This window comes from Rhinoderma darwinii, chromosome 3 (assembly GCF_050947455.1).
Source record: "Rhinoderma darwinii isolate aRhiDar2 chromosome 3, aRhiDar2.hap1, whole genome shotgun sequence".
NCBI lineage: Eukaryota > Metazoa > Chordata > Amphibia > Anura > Rhinodermatidae > Rhinoderma > Rhinoderma darwinii.
Window position 1 is genome coordinate 18,127,109 of NC_134689.1, and position 24,970 is coordinate 18,152,078.

General features: G+C 43.9%; 2 protein-coding genes across 2 annotated transcripts; both read left to right on the forward strand.

The window, feature by feature from the left end:
• Positions 1-583: 583 nt before the first annotated feature.
• On the forward strand, positions 584-8,991 carry LOC142750871 (protein kinase C delta type-like). The gene is made up of 4 exons (XM_075859848.1): positions 584-836; positions 3,634-5,581; positions 5,705-5,745; positions 8,940-8,991. Exons 1-2 carry the CDS (start codon positions 614-616, stop codon positions 5,061-5,063), a joined length of 1,653 nt encoding a protein of 550 aa, XP_075715963.1. The 5' UTR covers positions 584-613; the 3' UTR covers positions 5,064-5,581; positions 5,705-5,745; positions 8,940-8,991.
• A 2,620-nt stretch (positions 8,992-11,611) lies between these two features.
• On the forward strand, positions 11,612-16,950 carry LOC142750872 (protein kinase C delta type-like). The gene is made up of 4 exons (XM_075859849.1): positions 11,612-11,955; positions 13,875-15,822; positions 15,946-15,986; positions 16,843-16,950. Exons 1-2 carry the CDS (start codon positions 11,733-11,735, stop codon positions 15,302-15,304), a joined length of 1,653 nt encoding a protein of 550 aa, XP_075715964.1. The 5' UTR covers positions 11,612-11,732; the 3' UTR covers positions 15,305-15,822; positions 15,946-15,986; positions 16,843-16,950.
• Positions 16,951-24,970: the final 8,020 nt, after the last annotated feature.

Consider the following 24,970-nt stretch of genomic DNA (forward strand, 5'->3'; position numbering starts at 1 on the left):
GTCAAGGAACTCCAGGGTGACTTCTAAAATTATTTATTATTTAAAGCAGGGGGTACCTCATTCCTTATAATACACATATCAGCTGCTGCAGAACCTCTTTTTGAAGAGTGAAAGAGAAATTCTTGTGCACCATGAATTAGTATTTTTCAACTGTTTTCAACTGGTGCAAATGCTAACATGTGGTTAAGACAGGGAGATGCTTATACCATAGACATGTATTATATCTATTCTGTTTATTACACTCAGATCGTATGGCTGGTAATTACGTGCCCGGAGCGGCAGCTGGGCCACCTTAAAACATTGTGATGACGTCACAATGCCTGAGGTTGGTAGGTGGGCCCCCTTAAGACATAGCTAATGACATCACAATGCCTGGGGTTGGCAGCTGGGCCACCTTAAGACATAGCTGATGACATCACAATGCCTAAAGGTCACAGGTGGGCTACCTTAATACATAGCTGATGACATCACAATGCCCCATGCGCTCATCTATACAGGTGCACTGGCCAGAAACATTGCATTTGCATGCTGCGAGTTAGCAGAGATACATGTGAGTGCTCCTGGACAATTTTTGGATTGTTCTTTCTATTGTGATTACCGTGTTTGACACAAAATGAAGAGAAAGAGAAATATGGAAGAAGGAGGAGAAAGAGGGAAGGAGAGTGAGGGGAGTAAAGAAGGAGAGGGGACCAAGAAGACTAAAATGGAGAATACCGGACTTACAGCTAAGAGGAGCATAAAGAACTGGCTCTTAGCCATCATTGGACGGAGAAGTTCACAAGACCTCCCAGGACCCAGTAACATCAGCCTGATGGACGAGAAGATCAGGACATCAGGTAAGAACTCTGAATGTACAAGCAAGTTCTAGTCATATAAATCCATACAATGTCCATAGACTCCTACGGGACAAATAACCTCATAACTAGACATAGTGTGCACGCATAGCGCCCATATCTCATATCAGAGTTGGTAACCACCATACAAAAGTAGTATTTACTGAATAGTTCAGCCAAGATGTACACAAAACTTAGCTATGGCAATAAAGGATATAATATATAATTATCGGGGTATATCGGCCTGTATAGACAGATTGATCGCTATCCCTCTAACCTACACGGATACATGCATAAAACTTACAATCTTTTTATTCTCATGTTTTTAATTCTTTGGTCATTTGGTTATATATCCCAAAGCTGCATGATTCTTTGTGAATGATAATTTCTTGCTACCTCATGGGCAGAACCGAAAACAAGTCTGTGCAGCATAGACAAGCTTTCTATTGTACAGCAAATAGACATGTGCACTTACCATAATAGAGCTTGGTTTACTCTTGTTTACAGAGGACCTATCATGGGGAAGTCATCTCTGCTTATTATTGTAAAATGTTTTCCACCACAAATTTTTTGGGGAATATAACTAATAAAATGTAAAAAAAAAAACAAACAACTTACAGAGCGTATCAACAATATGTAAATAAGCTGTTCCACCGCAGGGTCTGGCTCCGAACTTCCTGTAAGACTGGTCACGGCACGCCTAGCGCACCTTCCCATAACCCCCCAGTGGCATATGTAGCGTCTATGGCCGCGGGCTGTCGAGTTTACTTACCCTTCGACGCCCGCAGCCATGGATCTGTGAGCGCTGGTCCCCATCTCCTTCCTAGGAGACGCCAGCGCTAACTTCCGCTCAAGTCCGCTGTGTTCCGCTCCAGTCACGCTCGTGCCCGCTCTTAAAGGGCCAGCGCGCGCACATGAAAACAATCATCATCCTCAACTCACATGATTTCCTGGACTATAAGAAGGCCCCTGCCATTCTGATCCTTGCCTGAGCGTTGTTTGTCGTATCCTAGTTTGTCTATGCAAATGGCCTCCTAGTGTTTTCCAGTTCCCAGTGTTCCCATTTCCTGTATCCTGTATCCCATGCTATCCTGGTCAAGTGCTGTGCTGTAGTCGTGCTGTGCTGTATTCCACGCCTGTCCTGCTACTCCACGCCTGACGTCTACCCGCTGCCTAGTCCTAGCCGAGCCTGTCTTACTACTGTCCGAGCTGCCACAGGTACCCTATACGCACTATAGACAGTGACCTGCGTCCTGTTGGCCAGCTGCCATACCGCCAAGGCAGTTCGGCCCAGTGGGTCCACGAACCCTATGTGACAGCATACAGTATCAGTACACGAGATCTCGGTAGTTATGATGAGATCTCGCATTCTGACACTATGGGCAATAAGGCCTGTTTTCTATAAGACAGTTTTGATAAATGAGTCCCAATAGAGGAAAATTTAGTATGCAAAATGCGTAAGACTTCTGGCACAAATTGCGCCTAAAAAGTGGCATAAATGTGGTGTGTCAAATTATTATTATTATGTTTTAGACACTTTTTCACCTTCTTTGACAGTTTTGAAAGTGTCTAGAAAAAAGGGGAGTGTGAAAGACTCATTGTAAAATCCGCCAGATTTATTACTGGTGTACACCATTTATTTTTTTTGCAAAATATCGATGTAAAGTAGGTGAGCCATGAGGTGGCATAAGTAAGAGAAAAAGGTCTAACATGGTTAGCAAGATGAGCCAAATTTATCATACAGCGTGCGCCATTGTGATAAATCTAGCACAATTTCTTCCAGTCTAGTTTAGTTTTATCCTGTCTTCCTTTAGGACAGAATGAATAAATCTCCCCCAGTGTCCTAATTACGTTCCAAAAATGAAAAGTTATTTGAAAAACCATTGTTATTTACATTACACATAGAAAAATACTACTTAACAAACCGACTAATGCCCCGAATGATACTAGTGGTCCTAGTGACTAATTAAAACTAAACCAGAATAAGAAACAAGTCACGACCAGGTGTTTGAAAAAATACAAATAATCTTTATTAAAGTCAATTAGACACATGGAGACAACATATAACACTTAGACATAATAAAATGCCATGGACCCTCGAACACAAACGGAATCCGAACGTAAAAGCAGAGTAGCCCCCCAGAAGTAAAAATGGTCTGACACAACCTATATATGGCTAAAGTGCATAAGTACATATTGATAAGCAGGTACTAGGCATGGTACGCTTTGCACAGATGAACACACAAATAAGTATAGAGAATATATATAAGGTACAATCTAAGTAAAAACGACATGTAAAGTAGTATACCTACACCTGCGTATAAGAGGATAAATAGGAGATCAAGACCAGGAGGGGGACCTCTGCTTAACCCCTCCTGGTCTTGATCTCCTATTTATCCTCTTATACGCAGGTGTAGGTATACTACTTTACATGTCGTTTTTACTTAGATTGTACCTTATATATATTCTCTATACTTATTTGTGTGTTCATCTGTGCAAAGCGTACCATGCCTAGTACCTGCTTATCAATATGTACTTATGCACTTTAGCCATATATAGGTTGTGTCAGACCATTTTTACTTCTGGGGGGCTACTCTGCTTTTACGTTCGGATTCCGTTTGTGTTCGAGGGTCCATGGCATTTTATTATGTCTAAGTGTTATATGTTGTCTCCATGTGTCTAATTGACTTTAATAAAGATTATTTGTATTTTTTCAAACACCTGGTCGTGACTTGTTTCTTATTCTGGTTTAGTTATAGAAAAATACTAATAATAAATACTTATTTTCTCAACCCAATAGGCAAAAAAGGGTCCAAGATCAAGGAAGAGGAAAAAGATAGGGACAAAAAGGGGACAGCAAAAAAGGAGACACAGCGTAAGAGAAAGAGGACGACAGAGGAGAAGGAACCTTCTGGAAAGAAAGCAAAGAAATCTAAAGGAAAAATATCAAATAGTCTGGATGAACTGGAGAAAAAAGCTGAAGAGGAACAACCTGCACCATCTAAGCAGGAGAAAGAGACACCGGCTGCACCTAAGAGAAAGAGAACAACAGACGAGAACCAGGAATCAAATAAAAAACTAAAAACATCTCTGAGATCTTCCAAAGAAAAAACATCAGGGAGTCAGGATGCAACAACCATCCTCAATGAAAAGCCTGGACCATCTCGTGAGGAGACTAGGACAGCCACTGTTCCTCTAAGCTTGAATTCCTTTACCTTCCATCGTGAACTTGGTAAAGGCTCCTATGGCGAAGTAACTCTAGCAAAAGACAAAATCCGTAAAGAACTTGTCGCCATTAAAAAGACGGGCAAAAGCGATTTCACAGAACTGGGCCATACTTTCGTAGAGCGGGACATACTTGGTCTATCACACGAGAGCCGCTTTCTGATCCACGGACTTGCAGCGTTCCACAGTAAGAACCACGTGTATTACGTCATGGAACTGGCCAGTGGGGGTGACCTCGATACATTTACTGAGAATAACTTTCCACTGGAATTAAACACCGTGAAGTTTATTGCAGCAGAGCTGGTTTGTGGGGTGCAATTCCTCCATAACAAAGGCATCATCCACAGGGATCTAAAGCCAAATAACGTCTTATTAACATCAGATGGACATGTGAAGATCACAGATTTTGGACTGGCAATAACAAATGTCTTTGGAAGAACAACAGACCCCTGTGGTGGAACACTAGGATATGGAGCCCCAGAACTGATCGGGTGTGAGGAATATGGACCAGGGGTCGATTGGTTTGCATTTGGAGTCATCCTCTATAACATGGTCACCAATAAAGACCCCTTTCCTAGGAACACAAAATCAGAGATCGAGGCCTCGGTCCTGAACTATGTTCCACAGTATCCAACGTCTTTATCCTCTGACACAGTGGATATAATCAAGCGGCTGCTGTGTAAGAACCAGTTTGAACGTCTGGGAGTGACAGAAAACATCCGAGAACATCCATTCTTCTCTACCACCAACTGGCAAGAAGTAGAGGCTGGACGAGCGGCACCCCCGGATATACTGGTGACTGAGTCTGTGGATCTGAATATTAGTGACATCAGGCCTGCGCCCTGTACTAGGGACCATAACACCACAATTAAAGCTAAAGATCAGAAGCTTTTCAATGAATTTAGTTTTGTGTGTCCTGAGTGGTCGGAGAACTACCACGTCAGCCCCATCTATCCAGACACCCGGCTAAGAAGGTTCTCCTCGTCCCAGTGCCCAGTCAACTAAAGTTTCATAACGTCTATAACAACACTGTGCTACTAAAATCTGCAACGCCATAAAATTCACTGTGTCTCCAAGTTCTGAGAAACACCAAGGATTTGAGGAACCACCTTGTCCACCTTCTGTATTCCTGTCTAACAACCACCACATGAGGGCTTGGAATATTACATCATATTAACACCTACATTGTGAACAAATCTCCTTTATAGAGGTATTCCACCATCGTATCAGCTGATTGTGCTGCCTTGTCCCCATCGAGCACTTCTGAAGACACCTCCTGGCTGATCCACAGCTGTAGTTTACCTGGGTCATCCCTGGCTATGACATACTACATGCCCCGGAGTCATCATCTGATTGGCCAGCTGTCCATGCCCGAAGAGGCTCAGTCTTGTTTCCAGATAAGACAATAAAGCACACCAGACCTCCACCGAGTCCATGACAGACTTATTACCATTCCTTGTACCATTCTAGGAAGGTGGAGGGTCTTGTTTCCAGGAACCTGGTATCAGAGCACAATCTATAAAGTAAGTACGAAGAATAAATCTTGTAATTTACAAATATCTATTACTGGGATGATATTATCCCGAATTCTTATTTCATGTTTTTATTAAGTCACTTACATTTCTTATTTCTTTTTGACTCTTCAGGTGATTGACACATTTCGTCAGGAGTTTCCTTCCATTCAATGGTAAGTTTTACTCAATGTCTACATTTACTGAGTTTATTATTGTAAGATACTGCTCAAGAAGGGAAAGAAAACTAATGATCGGGAAAAGACTGATAATCTAGTATGAAACCAAAAAGTCCCATGCCAGATTATCATAACACTAACCTGATAGTCCGGCAGGCAGTCTGATGGCCATTCAATTGGGGGGTTGATAGATCTTAATGATACATTGGATCCACCTAAAATGAATGTAATGTAATTATCTATGAGTCACTACATTACCTATCACAGACCTCCTATGGGGCGCAGGCAGTGGCGGATTAAGTAGACCATGGGCCCTGGGCTGTTAACCAAACTTGGGCCCCCCTTCCTCACCGCCGCCCTGCCGCGCCGTAACTATTTTTGACACTACTTTTTTGGGCAAGCATTAACAGTGTTACGATTTCCCTTGTCACAGGGCTGTGTCCCTACATACTGACAGTATCACACTGTGCAGGGACACAACCTCCTGACAAGGGGAATTGTCTATCAGTCCTGGACTGCAGAAAGACTTTTTGTGAAATACAAGGATTCCTATAATAAACATGTAAGGAGAGGTGACAGATTCTCTATAAATCCAGTGACTCACAGGTGACGACGTCTCAGATTCTAGTAGTTTTTTTCCTCTTTTCTTCACCATCCGGTCCAGCGCTCATGACGACTTCTCCTGGCCATGACTCATTTCTGCAGAATTTGCCACTCAGACGTCTCCTCACTTTTCCAACATTTCCACACCTATAAACGAAAATAAAGTTATCATGGTGCCACATACTGTACCCCTAAATATAATAGCACCAAACACTGCGCGCCTGAATATAATACCACACACTGTAAAACACCATACACACAGCCCCTGTAGATATTACACACCCCCATAGATATCGCCATACACAGCCCCCTCTATATATCACACATCCTCCCCGTAGAGAGCGTTACACACAGCCCCATATAGATAAACTTTATGAATAAAAATTGTAAAATAGCAAAAAAGGTGTGTATAAAAACGATAAAAAACGAACCCTGCATTGTCTACGGAAAAAACGTCGCAAAAATCACGTCGTTTTTATTTATTTTTTATAAAAATGTGTGTTTGGTGCAACTTTGTAATTACGTTTTATTAAAAAATATTTTCACTTTTTGAGATACCGCTGCTTTGTATCCTGTATCCGTCAGGTCAGCAGGACTGACAGGATCAGTGACACGCAGGATCCACCTCAAATCTATCACATCGAAGATTATAATTTAGCGCAGGGCCCGTTTCACTGATCCCGTCAGTCCTGCTGACCTGATGGATACAGGATACAAAGCAGCTGTATCTCAAAAAGTGAAAATATTTTTTAATAAAACGTAATTACAAAGTTGCACCAAACACACATTTTTATAAAAAAGAAATAAAAACGACGTGATTTTTGCGACGTTTTTTCCGTAGACAATGCAGGTTTCTTTTTTTTTAGCGTTTTTATACACACCTTTTTTGCTATTTTAGAATTTTTATTCATAAAGTTTAAAAATAATAGTAAAAAAATAAGCTTTTTTACGTTTCAGCTATTTTTTTGGGTAATAACATAGTTTTACCCTAAAATAGACCTTTTATTTGTAATCGTCATTGTTTACCGTAAATGTTAATATATTACATGTCTATATTAGGGTAATTGGGTCAGCGCTTGCGTTACAACAATGATTGGCGGGGGGGACGGACGGTTTTTATTGGGGTGGGTATTTTATGTGTATTTATTATTTCATTTTTTTTGCACTTTACTTTCCTATTTTTTTATTACTGTGGTCTGTTCCTCAAAGGTCAAAAAAGACCTTTGGGGAACTTTATATATATTTTTTCTTTCTTTTACACCATGTTTTTCCACTGTAACTGGGGCTGCACAGCAGCCCCAGTTACAGGGGAAATCAGCCCTCTCATAGTGACGATTGTCACTAATAGGGCTGTGCTGGGTCTAGTTAGACCCAGCAGCAGCCTGCCACTAACGGCACCCGGCGATCATGTGAACAGTCACATGATCACCGGGAGGAATAGAGACAGCGCCGCTGCTGCTGTCTCTATTCCTATACACAGCGTTCATTGAACGCTGTGTAAGAAGACATCGGAGAAGACAGAAGCAGCGAAAGCTGCTTCTGTCTTTTCCTCAGGGTCCCCGGCAGTCACTGACAGCCGGAGACCCGATCGCGCGGGCAGCAAGTTAAAACCCGAGCCGTAGAAAGTCTATGGCTCGGGTTTTAAGGACCCGTCCCTGACCGCTGGCCGTAAAAATACAGCCAGCGGTCGGGAACCAGTTGGGAAGGAGGATAAGCCTGCTGTACTGACCTCAGCGCCGGTGACCGACCGTCTTGCAGATTCGGAGTAACAGAACAGCCGTCCCTCGCTGTTCTGTTACTCAATGGCGGCGGCCCGCACTTGTCAGGGAGGCGTGTCCTACCCCTTTCCCGGCCAATTCCCTGCTCCTCCCCTCATCTTCGTTAGTTAGCAGCGCTAGCGCGCTGAATAAGTAACTTTGCAAGATGATGTGCGGTTCGGGCTGCCATGGGCCCCCTGGGAGCCTCGGGCCCCGGGCGGCCGCCCGAATCGCCCATATGATAATCCGCCACTGGGCGCAGGAATGCCTGTGTCATGATGTTGTCATGTAGCGTAGACCATATTATCCAATAAACTAGTTTTTTACAGGATTGTCTAGTATAGCAAACCACAATGTGGGATGGGCCTATGCAAATGTGCTCCAAATGGGCGTTTCTGTGACACTTTGTGGGCGTTCCTGGGCAGATAGGGATGGGACTTAGAAGTGTCCCACAAATAGAAATTTGAATGCTGTCCAGATATTAACATTTCACCATACCAGTACCTGTAGTAGTTGTAGGCCTCTGCTTGAAGGCTCGGTACATAATTAATTTTAAGTGGATCTATTATTTATTTTATATTTGGCTTAATCATCCAATACTCCGGCATTAGCGGTTCAGAGGATGCACGATTATTAGAATGTTTTTATACATACATGTAAACTATCAAACAGAGATGAAGACAAGGACATAAAATCTGGTGACTCTTCTTACTGTTCCAGTTAGTTCTTCATCTACTGACAGATGATACGTTTTTGCCCCTTTTTTATATAAATACATTGATACTAGAATTGTGACACTAACCACAGGTTTTTTAATTTCCTTTTCTTTAGATTTCCACCATCAGCGATCAGTCACCGGATATGTGCAGCAATATCATCCTCCATACATGATACCTATTCCTGTGTGCAACATAATAAACCTCCTGACTTATAAACTCACATTGTGTCTTTCATTTCCATCTTTTTGATCGTCCGCCTCTAATATGGGCAATGGAGTTTATAATATCACTTCTTTATAATACAGTGTATGTTATTTATAGAGGATGTAGATGGAGATTTACTAGATATCGGTATAAATGTACAGACTGCGGTTATCTGCACCGCCAGCCACGTGACCTCCTGCTCAACTCGAATGTTTCAGTGCCATATTTATCTATCTATCTATCTATCTATCTATCTATCTATCTATCTATCTATCTATCTATCTATCTATCTATCTATCTATCTATCTATCTATCTATCTATCTATCTATCTATCTATCTATCTATCTATCTATCTATCATCTATCTATCATATCTTAAGTACACCAGCCATGAGGTGACATAAGGAGGAGAAAAGTGTCTTACATGTCTAGAAAGATGTACTAAATTTATGATATAGCGTGCGCCATTGTGATAGATTTGGCGCAGTTTTTGCTTGTCTGGTCTAAGTTCAAGACAGTAATAATCAATCTCCCCCATAGGATTCATGAAAACATGCCAATAGCAACCAATCACAGTGCAGCTTTAATTTTTCAAGAGCACTATAAGACATTAAAGCTGTGCTGTGATTGGTTGCTATGGAGGGCAACAAAGACAACTTTTCTGTTAGGCAGATTTCATGAATCTCATTGGGGACATTTATCATGAGAGGATTTCCTATAGATAGTCTTGTATGTAGGAGTATTATTTTGTGCTTGTTAATTTTGCGCCAAATTCACTAAAGTATCGCTCAGTGTTTAGTGAACATGGCACATCTTGTAAAAATCGGGAAAATCTGAAATTGTCTGAATTTCCAGTCAGTTCTCTGGAGAGGGCACCAAGAGCCCAGGAAAGCTGTGTGGCTTCACTATGAGCCTGGTGTCACCCAGCTTTTCAGGGGCTCACACACAATATAAAGAGAGGGCAGAAAAATGCGGCTGAAACAGTTGCATAAACTGCAGCTCAGATCGCTACAGGACAGCCGGCAGCTGCCATCTGGGAGGGTCTGTGAGCTGGGTTTTCCTGAAAACCAGCCTGGGAGGATCAAAAAGTGCCGGCACCACCAAGGAGGAGCGGAGGAAGAGTCAGCACAGGCACAAAGAAAGGCCTTCATGCGATAGCTGGGAGGGAGGGAACTTGGCCAAAATTTTAGGGAGGCATCTAGGGAGAGTGGGCGGAGAGTAGGCGGGATCTAGCGTTAATAAAACTCCTCCCTCTTCTTGGAATTCCTGGGCTTTTGCAGCATGGGCAGCGAAGAAACAGTATTTCCGCCTGCCTGTTTTTTATTGAGATGTGTGTCTTTGTGGTTTGGCCAATTTATCCGACCTTTGGTCTCGAGTCTTCCATGGAGGTACGGTTAAAGAGAACCTTTCACCTGCCCATACATGTGCAGCTGGGTACAGCATGTAATGGGGAAGGCTGCACAAACCCTGGGGCACTTCACATTCTTTCTTTTCCCACACGCTTTCCTCTCTCCAGCTCTTGCTGTGACACTGTCCATATCTGATTGGACAGTGTCACAGCGATAGTAACACGCCCCCTTGCCATTACACGCCCCATTGACAGTTCAGGGGGTTATTTAAATAACGGGTGCCAAATATAACGGCACCGATATCTAAATAACGGAGGAGGGTAGAAAAAAAAATGTAAAGTGCCCCAGGGTTTGTGCTGCTGTGCCCATTACATGCTGCACTCAGCGGCACAGGTATGGGGAGGTGAAAGGTTCTCTTTAAATGAGACTAGTTATGGGGAGTTATTTTCACATACTAAATGACTTGGGCTCTATAGTAATTTGGGGGCTGCCTGAGTGTGGGTTCAGAATTCATTTTAGGGTCTCTAAGTCTAGGGTTTTAATTCACTTTGGAGTCCCTGAGTCTGGGGTCTGAAATAATTTTGGAGTCGTTTGGGGTCTGAGCTAAGTACTTCTGTTATATATATTGAATTACCATGGATTACGGCTTCCAATAACGTTAATACAGGAGGGGATAAGGGCGAGGCCGAGAGGGGCGTAATGAGTGTACGTATGGTGCGGGTAAAGTGCATTAAGACCAGTCATGGAACTCCAGGGTGACTTCTAAAATTATTTATTATTTATAGCAGGGGGTACCTCATTCCTTATAATACACATATCAGCTGCTGCAGAACCTCTTTTTGAAGAGTGAAAGAGAAATTCTTGTGCACCATGAATTAGTATTTTTCAACTGTTTTCAACTGGTGCAAATGCTAACATGTGGTTAAGACAGGGAGATGCTTATACCATAGACATGTATTATATCTATTCTGTTTATTACACTCAGATCGTATGGCTGGTAATTACGTGCCCGGAGCGGCAGCTGGGCCACCTTAAAACATTGTGATGACATCACAATGCCTGAGGTTGGTAGGTGGGCCCCCTTAAGACATAGCTAATGACATCACAATGCCTGGGGTTGGCAGCTGGGCCACCTTAAGACATAGCTGATGACATCACAATGCCTAAAGGTCACAGGTGGGCTACCTTAATACATAGCTGATGACATCACAATGCCCCATGCGCTCATCTATACAGGTGCACTGGCCAGAAACATTGCATTTGCATGCTGCGAGTTAGCAGAGATACATGTGAGTGCTCCTGGACAATTTTTGGATTGTTCTTTCTATTGCGATTACCGTTTTTGACACAAAATGAAGAGAAAGAGGAATATGGAAGAAGGAGGAGAAAGAGGGAAGGAGAGTGAGGGGAGTAAAGAAGGAGAGGGGACTAAGAAGACTAAAATGGAGAATACCGGACTTACAGCTAAGAGGAGCATAAAGAACTGGCTCTTAGCCATCATTGGACGGAGAAGTTCACAAGACCTCCCAGGACCCAGTAACATCAGCCTGATGGACGAGAAGATCAGGACATCAGGTAAGAACTCTGAATGTACAAGCAAGTTCTAGTCATATAAATCCATACAATGTCCATAGACTCCTACGGGACAAATAACCTCATAACTAGACATAGTGTGCACGCATAGCGCCCATATCTCATATCAGAGTTGGTAACCACCATACAAAAGTAGTATTTACTGAATAGTTCAGCCAAGAGGTACACAAAACTTAGCTATGGCAATAAAGGATATAATATATCATTCTTGGGGTATATCGGCCTGTATAGACAGATTGATCGCTATCCCTCTAACCTACACGGATACATGCATAAAACTTACAATCTTTTTATTCTCATGTTTTTAATTCTTTGGTAATTTGGTTATATATCCCAAAGCTGCATGATTCTTTCTGAATGATCATTTCTTGCTACCTCATGGGCAGAACCGAAAACAAGTCTGTGCAGCATAGACAAGCTTTCTATTGTACAGAAAATAGACATGTGCACTTACTATAATAGAGCTTGGTTTACTCTTGTTTACAGAGGACCTATCATGGGGAACTCATCTATGTTTATTATTGTAAAATGTTTTCCACCACAAATTTTTTGGGGAATATAACTAATAAAATGTAAAAAAAAAAAAACAACTTACAGAGCGTATCAACAATATGTAAATAAGCTGTTCCACCGCAGGGTCTGGCTCCGAACTTCCTGTAAGGCTGGTCACGGCACGCCTAGCGCACCTTCCCATAACCCCCCAGTGGCATATGTAGCGTCTATGGCCGCGGGCTGTCGAGTTTACTTACCCTTCGACGCCCGCAGCCATGCATCTGTGAGCGCTGGTCCCCATCTCCTTCCTAGGAGACGCCAGCGCTAACTTCCGCTCCAGTCCGCTGTGTTCCGCTCCAGTCACGCTCGTGCCCGCTCTTAAAGGGCCAGCGCGCGCACATGAAAACAATCATCATCCTCAACTCACATGATTGCCTGGACTATAAGAAGGCCCCTGCCATTCTGATCCTTGCCTGAGCGTTGTTTGTCGTATCCTAGTTTGTCTATGCAAATGGCCTCCTAGTATTTTCCAGTTCCCAGTGTTCCCATTTCCTGTATCCCATGCTATCCTGGTCAAGTGCTGTGCTGTAGTCGTGCTGTGCTGTATTCCACGCCTGTCCTGCTACTCCACGCCTGACGTCTACACGCTGCCTAGTCTTACTACTGTCCGAGCTGCCACAGGTACCCTATACGCACTATAGACAGTGACCTGCGCCCTGTTAGCCAGCTGCCATACCGCCAAGGCAGTTCGGCCCAGTGGGTCCACGAACCCTATGTGACAGCATACAGTATCAGAACACGAGATCTCGCTAGTTATGATGAGATCTCGCATTCTGACACTATGGGCAATAAGGCCTGTTTTCTATAAGACAGCTTTGATAAATGAGTCCCAATAGAGGAAAATTTAGTATGCAAAATGCGTAAGACTTCCGCCAAAAATTGCGCCTAAAAAGTGGCATAAATGGGGTGTGTCAAATTATTATTATTATGTTTTAGACACTTTTTCACCTTCTTTGACAGTTTTGAAAGTGTCTAAAAAAAAGGGGAGTGACAAAGACTCATTGTAAAATCCGCCAGATTTATCACTGGTGTACACCTTTTTTTTTTTTTGCAAAATATCGATGTAAAGTAGGTGAGCCATGAGGTGGCATAAGTAAGAAAAAAAGGTCTAACATGGTTAGCAAGATGAGCCAAATTTATCATACAGCGTGCGCCATTGTGATAAATCTAGCACAATTTCTCCCAGTCTAGTTTAGTTTTATCCTGTCTTCCTTTATGACAGAATGAATAAATCTCCCCCAGTGTCCTAATTACGTTCCAAAAATGAAAAGTTATTTGAAAAACCATTGTTATTTACATTACACATAGAAAAATACTAATAATAAATACTTATTTTCTCAACCCAATAGGCAAAAAAGGGTCCAAGATCAAGGAGGAGGAAAAAGATAGGGACAAAAAGGGGACAGCAAAAAAGGAGACACAGCGTAAGAGAAAGAGGATGACAGAGGAGAAGGAACCTTCTGGAAAGAAAGCAAAGAAATCTAAAGGAAAAATATCAAATAGTCTGGATGAACTGGAGAAAAAAGCTGAAGGGGAACAACCTGCACCATCTAAGCAGGAGAAAGAGACACCGGCTGCACCTAAGAGAAAGAGAACAGCAGACGAGAACCAGGAATCAAATAAAAAACTAAAAACATCTCTGAGATCTTCCAAAGAAAAAACATCAGGGAGCCAGGATGCAACAACCATCCTCAATGAAAAGCCTGGACCATCTCGTGAGGAGACTAGGACAGCCACTGTTCCTCTAAGCTTGAATTCCTTTACCTTCCATCGTGAACTTGGTAAAGGCTCCTATGGCGAAGTAACTCTTGCAAAAGACAAAATCCGTAAAGAACTTGTCGCCATTAAAAAGACGGGCAAAAGCGATTTCACAGAACTAGGCCATACTTTCGTAGAGCGGGACATACTTGGTCTATCACACGAGAGCCGCTTTCTGATCCACGGACTTGCAGCGTTCCACAGTAAGAACCACGTGTATTACGTCATGGAACTGGCCAGTGGGGGTGACCTCGATACATTTACTGAGAATAACTTTCCACTGGAATTAAACACCGTGAAGTTTATTGCAGCAGAGCTGGTTTGTGGGGTGCAATTCCTCCATAACAAAGGCATCATCCACAGGGATCTAAAGCCAAATAACGTCTTATTAACATCAGATGGACATGTGAAGATCACAGATTTTGGACTGGCAATAACAAATGTCTTTGGAAGAACAACAGACCCCTGTGGTGGAACACTAGGATATGGAGCCCCAGAAATGATCGGGTGTGAGGAATATGGAACAGGGGTCGATTGGTTTGCATTTGGAGTCATCCTCTATAACATGGTCACCAATAAAGACCCCTTTCCTGGGAACACAAAATCAGAGATCGAGGCCTCGGTCCTGAACTATGTTCCACAGTATCCAACGTCTTTATCCTCTGACACCGTGGATATAATCAAGCGGCTGTTGTGTAAGAACCAGTTTGAACGTCTGGGAGTGACAGAAAACATCCGAGAACATCCATTCTTCTCTACCACCAACTGGCAAGAAGTAGAGGCTGGACGAGCGGCACCCCCGGATATACTGGTGACTGAGTTTGTGGATCTGAATATTAGTGACATCAGGCCTGCGCCCTGTACTAGGGACCATAACGCCACAATTAAAGCTAAAGATCAGAAACTTTTCAATGAATTTAGTTTTGTGTGTCCTGAGTGGTCGGAGAACTACCACGTCAGCCCCATCTATCCAGACACCCGGCTAAGAAGATTCTCCTCGTCCCAGTGCAAAGTCAACTAAAGTTTCATAACGTCTATAACAACACTGTGCTACTAAAATCTGCAACGCCATAAAATTCACTGTGTCTCCAAGATCTGAGAAACACCAAGGATTTGAGGAACCACCTTGTCCACCTTCTGCATCCCTGTCTAACAACCACCACATGAGGGCTTGGAATATTACATCATATTAACACCTACATTGTGAACAAATCTCCTTTATAGAGGTATTCCACCATCGTATCAGCTGATTGTGCTGCCTTGTCCCCATCGAGCACTTCTGAAGACACCTCCTGGCTGATCCACAGCTGTAGTTTACCTGGGTCATCCCTGGCTATGACATACTACATGCCCCGGAGTCATCATCTGATTGGCCAGCTGTCCATGCCCGAAGAGGCTCAGTCTTGTTTCCAGATAAGACAATAAAGCACACCAGACCTCCACCGAGTCCATGACAGACTTATTACCATTCCTTGTACCATTCTAGGAAGGTGGAGGGTCTTGTTTCTAGGAACCTGGTATCAGAGCACAATCTATAAAGTAAGTACGAAGAATAAATCTTGTAATTGACAAATATCTATTACTGGGATGATATTATCCCGAATTCTTATTTCGTGTTTTTAATAAGTCACTTACATTTCTTATTTCTTTTTGACTCTTCAGGTGATTGACACATTTCGTCAGGAGTTTCCTTCCATTCAATGGTAAGTTTTACTCAATGTCTACATTTACTGAGTTTATTATTGTAAGATACTGCTCAAGAAGGGAAAGAAAACGAATGATCGGGAAAAGACTGATAATCTAGTATGAAACCAAAAACAGCCATGCCAGATTATCATAACACTAACCTGATAGTCCGGCACGCAGTCTGATGGCCATTCAATTGGGGGGTTGATAGATCTTAATGATACATTGGATCCACCTAAAATGAATGTAATGTAATTATCTATGAGTCACTACATTACCTATCACAGACCTCCTATGGGGCGCAGGAATGCCTGTGTCATGATGTTGTCATGTAGCGTAGACCATATTATCCAATAAACTAGTTTTTTACAGGATTGTCTAGTATAGCAAACCACAATGTGGGATGGGCCTATGCAAATGTGCTCCAAATGGGCGTTTCTGTGACACTTTGTGGGCGTTCCTGGGCAGATAGGGCTGGGACTTAGAAGTGTCCCACAAATAGAAATTTGAATGCTGTCCAGATATTAACATTTCACCATACCAGTACCAGTAGTAGTTGTAGGCCTCTGCTTGAAGGCTCGGTACATAATTAATTTTAAGTGGATCTATTATTTATTTTATATTTGGCTTAATCATCCAATACTCCGGAATTAGCAGTTCAGAGGATGCACGAATATTACAATGTTTTTATACATACATGTAAACTATCAAACAGAGATGAAGACAAGGACATAAAATCTGGTGACTCTTCTTACTGTTCCAGTTAGTTCTTCATCTACTGACAGATGATACGTTTTTGCCCCTTCTATATAAATACATTGATACTAGAATTGTGACACTAACCACAGGTTTTTTTAATTTCCTTTTCTTTAGATTTCCACCATCAGCGATCAGTCACCGGATATGTGCAGCAATATCATCCTCCATACATGATACCTATTCCTGTGTGCAACATAATAAACATCCTGACTTATAAACTCACATTGTGTCTTTCATTTCCATCTTTTTGATCGTCCGCCTCTATTATGGACAATGGAGTTTATAATATCACTTCTTTATAATACAGTGTATGTTATTTATAGAGGATGTAGATGGAGATTTACTAGATATCGGTATAAATGTACAGACTGCGGTTATCTGCACCGTCAGCCACGTGACCTCCTGCTCAACTCGAATGTTTCAGTGCCATATTTATCTATCATCTATCTATCTATCTATCTATCTATCTATCTATCTATCTATCTATCTATCTATCTATCTATCTATCTATCTATCTATCTATCTATCTATCTATCTATCTATCTATCTATCTATCATATCTTAAGTACACCAGCCATGAGGTGACATAAGGAGGAGAAAAGTGTCTTACATGTCTAGACAGATGTACTAAATTTATGATATAGCGTGCGCCATTGTGATAGATTTGGCGCAGTTTTTGCTTGTCTGGTCTAAGTTCAAGACAGTAATAATCAATCTCCCCCATAGGATTCATGAAAACATGCCAATAGCAACCAATCACAGTGCAGCTTTAATTTTTCAAGAGCACTATAAGACATTAACCCCTTAGTGTCTAAGCCTGTTTTGGCCTTCAGGACCAGCCCCATTTTTGCAAATCTGACATGTGTCACTTTATGTGGTAATAACTCCAGAATGCTTTTACCTATCCAAGCGATTCTGGGATTGTTTTCTCGTGACATGTTGTACTTTATGATACTGAAAAAATTTTGTCATTAAATTCAATATTTATTTGTAAGAAACGCCAAAATTTAGAGAAAATTAGCAAAAATTAGCATTTTTCTAAATTTTAATGTATTTACTTGTAAAACAGATAGTAATACCACACAAAATACATACTAGTTTATATTTCCCATATGTCTACTTTATGTTTGCGTCGTTTTTTGAACATTCTTTTATTTTTCTAGGACGTTACAACGCTTAGAACTTTAGCAGCAATTTCTCATATTTTCAAGAAAATTTCAAAAGGCTATTTTTTCAGGGACCAGTTCAGTTCTGAAATGGCTTTGAGGGCCTTATATATTAGAAAGTCACCATAAATCACCCCATTTTGAAAACTGCACCCATCAAAGTATTCAAAACAGCATTCACAAAGTATTTTAGCCCTTTAGGCGTTTCACAGGAATTAAAGCAAAGTAGAGGTGAAATTTACAAATTTCATTTTTTTTCCTTCAAAAATTCATTTGTAATAAATTTTTTCTGTACCACAGAAGGTTTTACCCAAGAAATGCAACTCAATATTTATTGCCCAGATTCTGCAGTTTTTAGAAATACCCCACATGTGGCCCTAGCGCGGTCATGGACTGAAACACAGGCCTCAGAAGCAAAGGAGCACCTAGTGGATTTTGGGCCTCTATTTTATTAGAATATATTTTAGGTACCATGTCAGGTGTGAGGAGGCCTTGTGCTGCCAAAACAGTGGAAACACCCCAAAAGTGACCCCATTTTGGAAACTATACCCCTCAAGGAATTTATCTATGGGTATAGTTAGCATTTTGAACCCACAGTTTTTTTGCTAAATTTATTTGAATTAGTATGTGAAGGTGAAAATCTACTTTTTTTGTGAAAAAATTAGGAAATGTTAAATTTTTACAAGGAATAAAGTAGAAAAAACACCCCAACATATGTAAAGCAATGTCTTCCGATTATAGCAATACCCCATATGTGGTAATAAATTGCTGTTTGGACCCACAGCAGGCCTCAGAAGAGAAGGAGCACCATTTGGATTTTGGATTTCTGATTTTGCTGGAATAGTTTTCAGTGCCGTGTCGCGTTTGCAATGCACTGGAGGGAAGAAAACCGTGGAAACCCCCCAATAGTGACCCCATTTTGGAAACTATACCCCTCAAGGAATTTATCTAAGGGTATAGTTAGCATTTTGAACCCACAGTTTTTTTGCTAAATTTGTTTGAATTAGTATGTGAAGATGAAAATCTCCTTTTTTTCTGAAAAAAGGTAGCCATTTTTAATTTTTACAAGGAATAAAGGAGAAAAAGCGCCCCAACATTTGTAAAACAATTTCTCCTGATTACGTAAATACCCCATATGTGGTAATAAACTACTGTTTGGACCCACACCGGGGCTTAGAAGGGAAGGAGCGCTATTTGGCTTTTGGAGCTCAAATTTTGCTGGAATGTTTTTGGGTGTCATGTCGAATTTGCAAAGCCCCTGAGAGACAGAAACAGTGGAAGCCCCCCAAAAGTAACCCCATTTGGGAAACTACACCACTTAAGGAATCTATCTAGGGGTATAGTGAGCATTTAGGCCCCACACGTCTTTTGCAGAATTTATTAGAATTAGGCCGTGAAAATTAATATCAACATTATTTCCACTAAAATGTTGAATTTTTTCAATTTCACAAAGGATAAACGAGAAAATGCACCCCAACGTTTGTAAAGCAATTTCTCCCGAGTACGGCAATACCCCACATGTGGTCATAAATGTTTTTTCATTAGAAAGTAATTAACCCTTTACGAACTGATTCATGTTTTGCTTTTTCGTTTTTCCTCCCCGCTTTCCAAGAGCCACTACTTTTTTATTTTTCTGTCAATAGAGCGGTGTGGGGGCTTATTTTTTGCGGGACGAGCTGTCGTTTTTATTGGTACCATTTTTTGGTACGATGCCATATCGGTGGACATAAACGGCTGTTTGGGCACGCTGTAGGGCTCAGAAGGGAGGGACGCCATTTGGCTTTTGGAGCGCATATTTTGCTTGGTAGTAGCTCTGGCGTTTTGCTGGTATTTCAGTTTATAATGTTGGGGCACATGTAGGCTGGGCAGAGTACATCAGGGGCATAATAAGAGGGTATAATAATGGGGTAAATAAATAATAATCCACAGATATGTGGCCGGTGTCGCACTGATAAATGGTGCCCGATCTTATCCACTTTTGGAACGCTCTGCACATTTTGCATCGCCATAATCTGGGAGCCGGAACTTTTTTTATTTTTTCACCACCGGAGCCATGTGAGGGCTTATTTGTTGCAGGACAATCTGTATTTTTCATTGGTACCATTTTGGGGTACATGCGATTTTGTTGATCACTTTTTATTCAATTTTTCGGCAAGCCAGGTGACCAAAAACCATCAATTCTGACAATGATTTTTATTTATTTTTGACGGTGTTTACCCTGGGCTATAAATGACTATTATACTTTATTCTGCGGGTCGGTACGATTACGGCGATACCATATGTATATACGTTTTTTTATGTTTTGCAGCGTTTGAGCAATAAAATAACTTATTTAGAAAATAATGTATTTTCTGTGTCACCATATTCTGAGAGCCATAACTTTTTTATTTTTCAGTCAAAAAAGCTGTGTAAGGGCTTGTTTTTTGCGGGATGGGTTGTAGTTTGTATCAGTACTATTTTGGCTTACATGCGACTTTTTGATCACTTTTATTACATATTTTGTGAGGGGTGGTGACCAAAAAATAGTGATTCTGGCATTGTTTTTCGTTTATTTTTTTTGCGGCGTTCACTGTGTGGGAAAAATAATATTATAGTTTTATAGTTGGGGTCGTTACGAACGCGGTGATACCAAATATGTGTACTTTTTTTTACGTGTTCATTTTTTTTCCTATAATGAAAGACTTATTATAGGAAAAAAAGAAAAGCAGTTCTTGTTTATGTCACTTATAACTTTTATTTTTACACTTTTTTTAAAACATTTTTATTCTTTTTTTTACTTTTTTCACTTGTCCCACTAGGGGACACTTAGACTTGCAGCTCTGATCGCTGCTGGAATACATTACACTACACACGTAGTGTAATGCATTTCAACTGTCATTGTGACGAGACAGTCACACTGACAGGAAGCCTACGACGACCACCCTCGGGGTGGTCCTCATAGGCTTCTGTACATGGCAACCCGGAAGCCATTGTCTGGCGTCCGGTTGCCATAGGTACCATCGCCAGCCCCCGTGATTTCACATGGGGGCTGCCGATCGGCGCTAAAGACCTTAATTGTGGCGTTCAAAATCGAGCGCCGCAATTAAGGGGTTAACTGCCAATATCAGCAGCGACAGGCCGCTGATCGGCAACGGGGAGAGCAGGGCTGACACCCTGCACAGTTAACCGCCGCTGCGGTGTAGCGCCGCGCGGCGGTTAACTGTCAAAGCACTGACGTAACTGTACGTCAAGGTGCGCGAACTCACTGCTCACCATGACGTACAGTTACGTCATGGTGCGTTAAGGGGTTAAAGCTGTGCTGTGATTGGTTTCTATGGAGGGCAACAAAGACAACTTTTCTGTTAGGCAGATTTCATGAATCTCATTGGGGACATTTATCATGAGAGGATTTCCTATAGATAGTCTTGTATGTAGGAGTAGTATTTTGTGCCTGTTAATTTTGCGCCAAATTCACTTGTATCACTCAGTATTTAGTGAACATGGCACATCTTGTAAAAAGCGGAAAAATCGGAAATTGTCTGAATTTCCAGTCAGTTCTCTGGAGAGGGCACCAAGAGCCCAGGAAAGCTGTGTGGCTTCACTATGAGCCTGGTGTCACCCAGCTTTTCAGGGGCTCACACACAATATAAAGAGAGGGCATAAAAATGCGGCTGAAACAGTTGCATAACCTGCAGCTCAGATCGCTACAGGACAGCCGGCAGCTGCCATCTGGGAGGGTCTGTGAGCTGGGTTTTCCTGAAAACCAGTCTGGGAGGATCAAAAAGTGCCGGCACCACCAAGGAGGAGCGGAGGAAGAGTCAGCACAGGCACAAAGAAAGGCCTTCATGCGATAGCTAGGAGGGAGGGAACTTGGCCAAAATTTTAGGGAGGCATCTGGGGAGAGTGGGCGGAGGGTAGGCGGGATCTAGCGTTAATAAAACTCCTCCCTCTTCTTGGAGTTCCTGGGCTTTTGCAGCATGGGCAGCGAAGAAACAGTATTTCCGCCTGCCTGTTTTTTATTGAGATGTGTGTCTTTGTGGTTTGGCCAATTTATCCGACCTTTGGTCTCGAGTCTTCCATGGAGGTACGGTTAAAGAGAACCTTTCACCTGCCCATACATGTGCAGCTGGGTACAGCATGTAATGGGGAAGGCTGCACAAACCCTGGGACACTTCACATTCTTTCTTTTCCCACACGCTCTCCTCTCTCCAGCTCTTGCTGTGACACTGTCCATATCTGATTGGACAGTGTCACAGCGATAGTAACACATCCCCTTGCCATTACACGCCCCATTGACAGTTCAAGGGGTTATTTAAATATCGGGTGCCAAATATAACGGCACCGATATCTAAATAACGGAGGAGGGTAGAAAAAAAATGTAAAGTGCCCCAGGGTTTGTGCTGCTGTGCCCATTACATGCTGCACTCAGCGGCACAGGTAAGAAGAGGCTGGACGCAGCTGCAGGCTTAAGGGAAGCCGACATGACCGTCCTGGTAGGGAAAGGGTTAATGTTACGAGGTCAGGGAAAGTTGAAGGAGCTGAAGGAGGGACGGGGAGGAGTTAAGGGGGGCGGGGGGGCCGTTACTGCGCTTCCCGCTGTTTCTCGGCATTGAGCCGGAAGCAGCGGGAGGAGTAACACACAGTAAGCAAAGCTCCCCGTTGCCCGGTTTTTTAGTAATGGCAGAGGCCTTGATTTTAGAGCGGCTGCGCGCCGCTGCTGTGCACCACGGTCCCGGATGGCTGGAGGAGACCGTGGCTGCATTAACGCGGATCCCGGACGCCGTTTCGCCACGTCGGGCACGGCGTTCGGGGTCTGTTGTAAGGGACAGGCTCCCCTCCCCCGGCCCCCCTACGAGCATGGCTATGGCGGCGGGGGGGGAGTCGGCAACAACCGCTCCTGCGCTGGGCAGGCAGAGAGCGGTGGCAGGGGTGACGGCGATGCAGGCTGTGTCGACCCGTCCCTCTCGGCGGTCCCGACCTCCAGAGCGCCTTAGTCCGGAGGTAGTCCCGCGGACACGGCGTCGCAGAGGGAGCCCGATCCCGGACGCTGCAGGCCAGGCAGCTGGGAGGACCGCCCCTTCCCAGGCCCTGCGTCCTGGCAGGAATCCCAGGCCGCGACGGGGTCCGGCGGTAAGCAGGGAGTCGCAGGCCGGGCTCCCTGTCACCCCTCCCCCATCAGATGGAAGATGTCGAGAGCAAAGTACGGCCGCCCCGCATGGTGATGTTCCGGCCAGGGGGCAGGCTTCGTCAGGATCGTCTAGACGGACGACTAGATCTGCAGCGACGTCGAGGCAACAGGTCCGGTCGGAAGTCTGGGTCCCGGCGGTCGGGCGGCAGGTTGCCGGCCCATCGGTCAGCGCGTCCTCATCCCCTTTCCGAAGATGTCGTTGGGAGGGACAGTCGTCGGCGAGAGAAGAACTGGAGGAAGGTGAACTGGACGTCTATCGTCGAGGTCAGGATGGTCCGGCTGACGGGAACACAGCGCCTGTGCAGCCCGGTGAGTGTATAACTCCATTATTGTCTTATCCAGCGATTTTTATGTCGGGTGTCGGCGGGGGGGCTGCTAGCATAGCATCGGGGGCCGCTAGTGGCGCGGGCGGACGCGACGGAGCGGGTTTGGCAGATTTAGTGGGTTGCTTACGGGAGCTGGTGGGGCGCCTTGATAGGGCCGCGGCGCCGGTTGTAACGGAAGTGTCCCCTGCGGTAGTTTGGGAAGGCCCCAGGGACGTGGGATCGTTGCAGGCGCGTCCTGTGGTGGCGGTTAGAGAGGCGGTCGCGGTGTCGGTGCAGACTGAGGCACAGAAGGACGGCGATCGAGTGCGCATGGACGATCGTGCTCGGGGGGAGGTGTATGTTTGTTTTGAGGGTCCGTTGGGGGCGCATTTAAAGCAGGAGGTGCGTGATCGGATCTGGAAAGATGAATACGTTGAAATTTTTTCTCTCTTGCCGCTGGCTAAATTCAATTTGGATAAGAGCAAGCGGGATGAGAGTAAAAAGGACGAGGAGGAACGGCGGCGGTATAGGCTTATCCCGCAGACGTTCGTTAATTGGTCGCAGGCGTTCGCCATATTGGCTAGTGTGATAGGGGAAAAGGCGCCGGAAAATTGTTCGGCGTTATTTTGTTATTTTGATGCTATTGGGGAGGCTCATAGGGCGTATGGGGGTCAGGCGTGGCTGCGATATGATGAGCAATTCCGTCAGCGGAAGGCGGTTCGGCCGGCGATTCGGTGGGACCAGAAGGATATTGCTCTCTGGTTACGGGTTACGGCTCCGGTTAGGCAGCCCTTTCCCGGGAGCGGTGGCCAGGGAGGCCAGTCTAGTCAGAGTGGACCAAGCGGCGGGGGAAAGGCGGGGTTTTGCTGGCAATTCAATGAAGGCCAGTGCAAGTTTGGGGCCACGTGCAAGTTCAAGCACGTGTGCTCCGAGTGTAATGGTGCATCACACGGGGCGGCAAAATGTCTGCGGAAAAAGAGGTCCGGGAACCAGCACGGGGCTGGTCAAGGGGGTGTCGCCGGTGAGGGTGGAAAGGATGGCCCCTTATCTAAGTGAGTATCCGGATAGGGCGGCAGCTAAGTTGCTTTATGAAGGGTTTAGTGTTGGTTTTGTTATTCCTCCGCCTCCTTATGAGGTTCCGGTTACGCGGAGAAATTTAAAATCGGCTTACTTGCATGCGGAAGTCGTGTCGGAAAAGTTGCTAAAAGAAGTTTCGTTGGGGCGCATGTCGGGGCCATTTGTGGAGTCGCCGGTGAAAGATTTAGTTGTGTCCCCTTTGGGTATTGTCCCTAAACGCGAGCCCGGAAAGTTTCGTTTGATTCAACATTTATCGTATCCCAAAGGTTCGTCGGTAAATGACGGGATTGATCACGAGTTGTGTTCCGTAGTTTATACCTCATTCGATAAGGCGGTGGGGTTAGTGCGGGCTGCGGGTCCGGGGGCGCTGCTAGCAAAAACCGACATCGAGGCGGCGTTCAGGTTGTTGCCGGTGCATCCAGAAAGCCAACGGCTGTTGGGTTGTTTTTGGAATGGGGCCTTTTACGTGGATCGGTGCCTTCCGATGGGGTGTTCTCTTTCTTGTGCATACTTCGAGGCGTTTAGTA

What these genes read in the sequence shown, in the direction of transcription:
- LOC142750871 (XM_075859848.1), top strand. Translation starts at nt 614, where the DNA reads ATGAAGAGAAAGAGAAATATGGAAGAAGGAGGAGAAAGAGGGAAGGAG. An exon ending in CGAGAAGATCAGGACATCAG is followed by an intron (nt 837 to 3,633) that starts GTAAGAACTCTG and finishes TCAACCCAATAG; the next exon opens with GCAAAAAAGGGTCCAAGATC.
- LOC142750872 (XM_075859849.1), top strand. Translation starts at nt 11,733, where the DNA reads ATGAAGAGAAAGAGGAATATGGAAGAAGGAGGAGAAAGAGGGAAGGAG. An exon ending in CGAGAAGATCAGGACATCAG is followed by an intron (nt 11,956 to 13,874) that starts GTAAGAACTCTG and finishes TCAACCCAATAG; the next exon opens with GCAAAAAAGGGTCCAAGATC.